This window comes from Fukomys damarensis, unplaced genomic scaffold, assembly GCF_012274545.1.
Source record: "Fukomys damarensis isolate Sample0158 unplaced genomic scaffold, DMR_v1.0_HiC HiC_scaffold_39, whole genome shotgun sequence".
Taxonomy (NCBI): domain Eukaryota; kingdom Metazoa; phylum Chordata; class Mammalia; order Rodentia; family Bathyergidae; genus Fukomys; species Fukomys damarensis.
This window is the reverse complement of record NW_022900951.1, coordinates 128,090,104-128,099,775: the sequence shown is the minus strand read 5'-3', so window position 1 is coordinate 128,099,775 and position 9,672 is coordinate 128,090,104. Positions and strand designations below refer to the sequence as shown.

The 9,672-nt window shown below is 41.6% G+C and overlaps 1 protein-coding gene across 1 annotated transcript; it reads left to right on the top strand.

The window, feature by feature from the left end:
• On the top strand, nucleotides 1-5,998 carry Smim9 (small integral membrane protein 9). Its single transcript, XM_010625192.1, has 4 exons — nucleotides 1-70; nucleotides 1,225-1,486; nucleotides 2,671-2,800; nucleotides 5,905-5,998. The coding sequence occupies exons 1-4, from the start codon at nucleotides 44-46 to the stop codon at nucleotides 5,930-5,932; spliced, it is 447 nt and encodes a 148-aa protein (XP_010623494.1). The 5' UTR covers nucleotides 1-43; the 3' UTR covers nucleotides 5,933-5,998.
• Nucleotides 5,999-9,672: the final 3,674 nt, after the last annotated feature.

The following is a 9,672-nucleotide window of genomic DNA, read 5'->3' as shown; positions in this document are numbered from 1 at the left end:
TCTGCCCTCTAAATAACAAGGCTCAATTCTATGGTTTCTTTGAATGCCTTGGTGCTCAGTTAATTATCAGGTAAGTGGCATCCCACCAGCTATGTCTCTTTAAGCCCCATCAAACAGTAAATGGATGTATCAATTATAAATACCCTAACAGAAAGACCAAAGTATAATGGCTCATGAGCAGGTGTAGATATCAGTAGAGTGGCTTGAAACTGCTATAACCAGAGTATGCACCATTTTCTCGGCCTTTTCCTCATGGGTGTTGCCTCGTGATAGTAAGATGGCCAAGAAACTTCAGGCAGCACGTCTTAAACAGTATTCAAGGCAGCACAAAAGGAAAATGGCATTATCTCTTTTATCAAGGCAACCAATGAAAAAAATGAAAACAAAGCCTTTGTGAATCAGGAGAGGAGACGAGCTGAAAGAAGGAGACGGGATGGAGGGGGAGAAGAATCAGGATATATCATGTACAGGTACAAATTTCCTATGATCGATGAGATCATTGCTTATATCTAAAGTGTACTACTAAAATTAATTTTTTTTAAAAATAGCTGAAATCCTTTCTAAAAGCTACCCGTCAGATTTAAATCTCAGATCATGTTCAGTAGGTGACCCTACAGTCATTCAAAGCCCTCGTCTTTTACTATAGCCAGCTACAGAAGCTGGTTGCTGGAATGGCAAAGAAAAAGAGGCCTGAGCTTTTTCCTAGGAAAATTAATCATTTGTTCATTTAAAAATAGTAAGCACTTAAAACAATAAAAAGCAAAACAAAACAAGCCGGGCATGGTGGCACACGCCTGTAATCCCAGCACTCGGGAGGCTGAGGCAGGAGGATCACTGTGAGTTTGAGACCAGCCTGGGCTACGTAGTGAGTTCCAGGTCAGTCTCAACTACATAGTGAGACCCTGTCTCAAAAAAACCAAAAAAAAAAAAATCATAAGCGCTTGATACCCAGGAAAAGAGGCTGAAGGGAAGCAAGGACAAAGATGAGGTTGGTTAGCTGTGCAGGTAGTGAGAAGGGGCAGGATTCTAGATCTGTTTGGTAGATAAAGCTAATAGGCCTTTTCTAATGGACAAGTTGTGGGAGTGGAAACAAAGATACATTTGGCTCTGCACACTGTCCCTGTTCAGGACTCACCCATATAAGCCAGTGAATGATTTTTATATTTGTGACAGTTGAGAAACCTTTGGTAATAAGAACTAAACCACCATTTTCTGATTTTTCAGATAAGGCTACTCTGGAAAGAATCAAAGACAAAGAAATCTCCCTTTGGTAGAGTAAAAGCCATGGAACCCCTAAAGCTGTTTTGCATTGCATTTCTGCTATGCTCACTGACTTGCTTCTTATTGGAGGCAGAAGCTTCCCCTCCTTCACGTTTACTTGGCTTTGGAATGCAAGACAAATCAGGATGGAAACCACGCTCGAGGGGTGTATTTGCTATTAGGATGATTGATCCTATCTTTGAAAAACGGAAGATTCATGTCTCAGGTCAGGAAAAACTGACTTCATGGTTTAGAATACTGCTTACAAGAAGGCTTAGATATACTGGTTTGGTTCAGTTTAGTTTACCAAGCATCAACTCACTTACTATGCACTAAACCCTCTACTACAGATGGCCAGACAAACTCATAGATACTAACTTTTAATGGGATTTGACAAACACTCCCAGAGAACAACGGTACAGTTAAATTTGTTTTAAAGTGGGAATAAGGGAAGACGAGACAAAGGATTTGAAATGTAAAGTAAATCTGGTGGTTCACTGATCTACAATGTAAGGCAGTGATGGTGGACCTTTTGGAAACAAGGACCCAAACCGCAACTCCAAGCCCACTTATTCATTGCAAAGTGCCCACACTGCAATTAACCTGAGCGCTGAGATTTTAGTTTAGGAAAAACAACTGCTATATGATGCTTAGCTGCCAGGGCAACTCGGCTCACGTGTCGACAGAGAGGGTTCTGTGTGCCAGCTGTGTGTCATAGGTTCGCCACCACTGACTTAAGGGCTCCCAAAGCTGTGCTTCCAATGTACACACACGTTTTGCTCAGGTTGCTGCTGGAAAGCATCATGCTGACAAGTGGTGAACCCTCTGAGCTATATATGGCAGACACAGTATTCTTCTCCCCTACCTCTTTCCTTGAGGTAAAATCATGATACCCTCTCTGTGTGTCCCCATTTCCTAAAGAAAATACTCAACATGTGTGGCCTTAGTCTGATGGACACACAGACTTCCCCCAAGTTCCTCCTCCCAGTGGTATCGCGCCCTCTTGCTTTGCTCCTAGGGCTGGTGGCCTTCTCTTTCTCCCCTAGAACAGTGACTCTTCAGCTTCCTGAAGAACCAACTCCCAGGTGTCCTCCAGACAACAGTATTTTCATTGAGATGTACTTGTTATCAGTTTTTGCCTTTCTTCCACAAAGCACTCCATAAACTTACTGCAACCATTCAGCTATCTGGGGCCGAGATTATTGTTCCTAGTTGATGTCAATCTGAAGATATCTTTTGTTTGTTGTTTGTTTTTCTGGTACTGGGGATCAAACCCAGGACTTTGCACTTGCAAGGCGGGCATGGCGCCACTGATCTACATCCCCAATTGAAGATATTCTTTTGAAACAGTGTATATCCCTTGAACGTCTGGGGGCAGCGCAACAGTGAATTTCTGTGCTCTTTCTGCAGGAAACCAGAAGTCCTGGCTGAGCAACTTCAGGGCTTACCTGGATGAGCTCTTCAGGAATACCACGTTTCCAGCAGCCATTGTGGCTATTTTCCTCAACCTGTCCCTAATGGGGACTCTCTGTTGTCTCACGTAAGCAAGTGGAGGACAAGGGCATTGGAGGACAGAGGGGACATGAGAGGTGGGGGAGCAGAAACTCCCAAGGTCCCCACCTAGCTGTATACTTGTAGTTAAGGGGGAGTTTGAAGGAAGAAGAGAAAACATCAACTTCTAATTTTCTTTCCATTTGGCTAAGGAACTACACATGGAAAATATATAATTGATTTTGTTTTCAAGTACCGGAAAATTGACCATAATATTTATTTATATAAATCATGTGAAACCAAAGGCATTCCTAAGGAAATCAAAATAGATCAATTTTTGTCAATTCAATCAGTATTTACCAAAAGATAACTACTTGCCTGTCTCTGTCTCTGTATTTTTGTCTTGGGTTTTGGTTTTTTGAGACAGAGTCTCACTGTGTAGCCCAGGCTGACCTCAAGCTTATGCTAATCCTCCTGCCTCAGTCGCCCAAGTGCTGAGATTACAGGTATGCACCATCACACCTGGCTGTCTCTGTCTTGGCTGTTAGAAAGGCAGAAAAAAAATGCAAATAATTACAAATTCGTAGATCAGTGCTATGGTAGGAGATAGATAGTGTCCATGTAGGGGGAATCTACAAAAGTGATCTACAAAGGTATCAGAAGAGATGAGCTCAGAGAATAATTGGCCAGTTTGCAAGAAGAAATGGAAGGGTATAGAGAACAGAAATGTGGGGTCTTTCGGTATTCAAAAACTGAAATTGCTTCTAAATTCCCTGGTTAGAAGTCAAGTAATACTCTGAAATAAGTTTATTTCCAAAGAAACCTAACACTGGAACTAAGTGGCCTATCAATTGTAAAGAGTATGCAGACCTTTGACCTTCCAGGAGGACACCAGCTTCAAAGAACCCTGAAGAGGGTTCGCTGAGCAATGCTTGCTGCGGGTGCAAACAGAGAGACTAATGTGTCACAGGAACCTTGCAGACAGCAGACAATGGACCTGGAGCCCCTCCTGGAAAGCAGGATCTGGGCTGCATCAGGGTCTGCACAGCAGGATTCCAGGGCTGCTTCCTCTTTCCACTTGGGAATGTTTATGCTAGTTAATCCTCTTCCTGCTCCATCATTGTTTAGCACGGGCAGAGATAAGGAGCAGTAATTTGTAGTTCATGGGTCACTTAATTAAATTGAGCCCCACCCAGACTGGAGAGAACCGAGCATCACCCAGATAACTGTGGACTTTGAAGTGGACCCAGTGATGACTGGGGTGTGCATCTGAAGGAAAGGGTGTGTCATAGGCCAGATGTCTGAGAAGCAGACAAGGGAACAGGAGTTTGATGCTCGAGGTCTCCTTAGGGTTCAAGGGCAGGGGAAGAAGGGAGAAGTTGGACTGCTTCACAAGTGCCACAAAGCCTTAGTTGACCCTGTCAGTTGTCCCACATTCACCTGAAATGATTGGAACCCCCATAACCCCACTTCGGTCAGTTATGGGACAAAGCAGCTCTCCACAGCAAATACTGCTGGAGGTCGCTGCTGACAGCACCGGCATTAGCCGGAGACACTGGGTGAGCAGGAAGATACAGTCTGTGACAGAGACTGGGTGTATGCTCACCAGGCCTGTTCCTTCTTCTCAAGAAAAGCATGAACAACAAAAAAGCCACCACAGAAATGAAGAAGTGCAAAGGAGACAAGACAATGATAAAAACATAAAAGAAGATATGGAAAACAGGATACAAAATGCAGACAGTGTTAAATAGAGATAGACTTCAGCGAAAGTAAAATTAGAGAAAAAAATGATAGATACAGGAGACACATAATTGCTTTCTTTGATGAAGAGATCCAAAATAATCAGACAGAGAAACATATTTAAAGTTAACTTTTTTAAAATGTTGCAGCAAGAAAGGAACACAAGTCTATAGTCAGAAAGGGCACTCAATGCTGGGCAGATAGTAGACTCTGAATAATACTCCTTGATTTTTAATTAATGCATTTCACAATGAAGGTTGCAGACAACTTCTGTGCCTCCTTCTGCACCCTGTGTACTCACCTCCGCTCCACTGCCTGCAGCTGTAACGAGGGCCAGGCCAGCAGTTCACTACCTGAGGTGTCACCAGGGAGGAAGTGGAGGTGACCGTCAGGGTTTACTGGCATTGACAAATCTCAGAGATGCAAGTATATGGAATTTTTTGTTTTTATTATTTTTAAATATTTTTGCAAGTACTGGACTGAATCCAGCACCTTTACCCTGAGCTACATCTACAGCCGATTTTTATTTTGAGAGAGGTTCTTACTAAATTGTGCAGGAGGGGTCTCAAACTTGCAGTTCTCCTGCCACATCCTCCACAGTAGCTTGAATTACAGGTCTATACCATCATGCTCAATTGTACAAGGGATTTTTAGGACAGTTTATAATATTGAAAAAATAGAGCCAAATTAAATGTACATCAGTCATGTACTGGCTGAAGCACTGTGCCTTCATACTGATTACTATACAGTACTTGCCGTACTATATACTGCATGGCAAAATGTTGATGTTAGTGGGGTAGGTCTGTGGCGATATTTAAGAAATATTGTTGCATGAAAACTACAGATTATTATAGAGGATATATAGCTTGGTAAAGTGGTTATTTAAAACAGAAGCAAAGCATCTCAGGATTTAAATGATGTATTAGACATTGACTATCTCCTTGTAATCGTAAATAGATTGAATTATTGTTGTTTTTCATTTTTTTTCTTGTCTGTCAGCACTTTCCAATCTTTTGCAACAAACTGTATTGTTTGATTAGCACATTTTAAAAAGATACTTTTTTTTTTTTGGTACCGGGGACCAAACTCGGGACCTTGTGCTTGCGAGGCAGGCGGCAGAACCACTGAGCTAAATCCCCGGCCCTAAAATGATACTTTGAAAATGAAAGAAGAAAAACTATCTGAGCACATCTCTACCACTACCTCTAATCCCAAGTGTACGAAAACACTCTTAACTTTTCTCAAGTCATCAAAGCATTTTTTTCAGTATGGAATATTTTAATTCATATTGAAAGAAGAAAGTGTCTAAAAATCCATTGTTCCCTGCAGGTATATAGTAGCTCCCTGCAGAGAGTATATAGGAACGTAGACTACAGTAGTTCAGATTTCACCATTTCTGTCTTCCTTTCTCAGCATTCTTGTGGGTGGGCCAGTCCACTGAAGACTCAGTCTGCCCACTACAAGGCTCACTGGACTCCAAGACAGTGAAGAAGAATATGCTGTTTACTAAAGCAAAGTTAAAATTAAATTGTCTTCCATCTTAAATGATCTCTGTCTTCATTTTCCTTCAAAAATGCAACTTCGAAATGTGATAGCCTTATTATATTTTTATTATAAAATCAATATTTACTGCGAAACTTTTTCAGAAAATACAAAAAAAGGAAAAAATCTTAGCACCCAGAAATAAATGCTGCTATCATCTTCTTATTGTATTTCCTTTCAAGCTCTTTAGCTATACCAAAGACTATTTCTTTAAACAATAGTCCTGCTTTAATAAATGTTAGAAAACAATAAGACTCTTTTTGGGACAGGGGTCGTTCCAGGGATCGAACTCAGGACCTTGTGCTTGCAAGGCAGGCTCAGTACCACTGAGCTAAGTCCCCAGCCCAACAATATGACTCTTTACTCCGGGATTCAAAGACCTCTTGATAAGCTAATATGAATCTTCACAAGAGGATAAACTAGGCAGCATTTCCCAGAGTAATTTTAATGTAAAAATTTTAAAAATGTAGTAAACATGTCATTTACACACCTCCTATATAAAAAGTAAAGGTGTTTCTATGTATTCACTATCATAAATGTAATGCAAGTAATGGTTTTTGTTTTGTTTTGTTTTTTGAGGCAGAATCTCACTCTGTAGTCAGGCTAGTCTCAAACTTGCTGTGTAGTTCAGGTTGGGTTCAAACTTGCAATCCACCTACCTCAGCCTCCCAGATAACAAAAGAGACAACAGACACAGGAGCTAATGAAAAGATTATGATCAGTAAGAGTCACCATATTCACAGTGTGTATCAGGGAAAAAAGCAGAGGAGAAAATCCGCAGTTTGATCAGAAAAAGTTTGTTTAATGGTGCAGCCAAGGAAGATATGGTTGTGGAAGAGATTAGAGCAATTAAAAAGATGGGCCAGGGATTTAGCTCAGTGGTTCCGCCACCAGCCTCGCAAGCACAAGGACTGGAGTTCAATCCCCAGTACCAAAAAAAAAAAAAAAAAAAAAAAAAAGAAGAAGCTAAGTAACTTTGTAGGGGGCAATAGGAAAGATGGCTTAAGAACTCTCAGGAGTTGGCCAGAACCCACCTTCTCAAAAGTGTAAGGTGTAAACTCATTTGAAGAATTTTGCTTTGAGAAGAAAGCTCTGGGGCACCCTTCTCACACAGGGTTAAGTAAACATTTCCCCAGGATTCCTTTCACCATGCTTAGCCATCCAGGCACTCAGAGGCTGCTACAGTTGTGGTCCAAGCGGGCTAGGCTACTGCTTCAGCTGATGGTCGATCTTGGCATTATCCACATGATGCTGGGTTTGCAGGCATGCAAAATGCAACGGTTAAGGGGTCTTCCACCTGGATTTCAAAGGATGGCCTAGGAGGCCAGGCAAAACTGTGTAACAGGGCTAGGGTTCTTCCCAGAATCCATTGAGAGAGCAGTGTGTGAAGCTGTGGGAAAATCCAGTGGAATTCCAAAGGTGTAGTGGAGATCCCAGGAAGTTGGAGATACTAGTAACATGGAACATCTGCTGAGGTAAGGTGCAGGCTTTGAGCAAAGGCATCTCCAGATGGAGCCCCTGTGGGCCCATCTAACTTGTGCCATGGGGCCCAAGCCCTCTGGAACTCACAATCTCACTACCATCTGTCTCGGATGCCAGATGTGAAGCTACACGATTTAATGTCTGCTCTGCTGGGTGTCAGTCTTGCTTTACCCCAATCTCTCTCTACTCTCCTGTCTTTCCCCTTTGAAATAGGAATTTTCTCCTTGTGCCATGGTGTCTGGGGAGACCATAGCTTTCTCTTTTATTTTTACAGGGGCTCATAGCTAAAAGCTGCCTTGAGTCCCAAAGGAGAGAGGACTTGAACTTTTGAACAATGCTGGAAATTTGAGACTTTGACAACTCCTGAAGATGGATTGCTGGGTGTGGTGGTGTATGCCTGTAACCCTAACACTCAGGAGGCTGAGGCAGGAGGATTGCCATGAGTTTGAGGCCAGCTGGGCTACACAGTGAGTTCAAGCCCAGCCTGAATGGCATAACAAGACCCTGTCTCAAAAAAGAAAAAACAAAAGATGGACTAAATACATTTTGCATAATAAAATAGGTACGAGTCTTGGGGACCCAGGAGTGGAATGTTAGGGTTTAAATATGAAACGCTTCCGAAAGACTCATGTATCAAGGGTTGAACCCTCCATGCAGCAATGTGCAAATGTGGAGCCTAGTTGGAGGAAGTAGAGCACGAGGGGTGTGACTTTGAAGGGTGGTACATCTTGTCTCTAGCCCCTCCCTCTTTGGCCCTTTCCCTGGCTGCCATGAAGTAAACAACTTTCCTCCACCACGCATTTCCACCATGATGTCTCTGCCTTGGAATTAGATGGCTATGGTCCGGAACCAACTCTTCCTCCTTCCAAGTGTTTGTGTCTAGTATTTTGTTAAAGTGACAGAAAGGTGACTCATACACTCTCGCCAAGTAACACTTATTCGATCTTCTAACACTCTAGCCTTGCCTGTTTTAAAACTGTATAAAAACTAAGTCAAAGTCAGGGATGAAGGTGAACACCTGTAACTCCAGTACTTGGAAAGCTGACACAGAAGGACTGTGAGGTTTGAGGCGAGCATGTGCTACATAGGAAATTCAAGCCTGGCCTGCAGCACATAGCAAGTTTCTCTCAAAACAAAATCTTAACAAAACTAACTGTGTTTTTCTTTTACTCGCGTTATGTTTCAAGATGCTTGTGGTTATAGTTAGCCCATTTCCCACTTGTTCTATATAATGTCCTACCACATGAAAGAAACTCTACTCTCTCAACTGTCAACAGTGGAAGGACATTTCTGGGGTTTCTGGCGTTTCATCTTCTCTCAAGAAAACTTCTATGCACAACATTGCACATTACCTCATAGTGCACATGATGCGCAATTTATTTAACAAACATACCCTGTGATCAAGCTGGTCAAAGAGTAAGCGCATGTGCCACTTTATGATACAGTACCAGCTTCCCCAAGTCACGGCACCAACTTACTCTTCTACTAGCAGCGTATGATTGTTCCCATTATCCTATATCCTTCATAACATGCAACACATCAACTTTAAATATTTGCCAATCCAAATTACGTCCTATTGTTTTCTTCACTCATATTTTTGTAATAACAAGTAAGAGTGAAGATCTTTTTACGTGTTTATAGATCATTCGTCCTTCTCTCCCATGGAACCCGTTAGTGGATTTTGTCTATTTTTCTAGTTAGCAGCTTTGTTTAGTCCTTATCGATCAGTAGGAATTTCTTATATTTTCTGTATACTAATTTTTATGGGCTGCATATGTGAAAAATTGTTTATTTGAGGATTGTATTTTCACTCTTAATGTGATGTATTTTGCTGAGTGGAAGAACTTACTTTAATGTAGTGAAATTTGGCGATCATCTTCCTCTATGTTAGTGTTTCTGGTACCTAAGAACTCTTTTTCTATGTCAAAGCCGTAAAGTAACTCTACTATATTGTTTTATGAAACATTTAGAGTTTTGCCTTTCACATTTAAACGACTTGGAATTAATTTTTGTGTGGGATGAGGTGAAGTCCCTTTCATTTTTTCATACTGTGAAAAGCTATAATTTTCCACTAACGAACTTTGAACTGAACTTCAGTATCTAAAGGCAGTTCTAGGAATTGAGAAGAGTAAGTGGTTCCCATAAATTCCAAGAAGC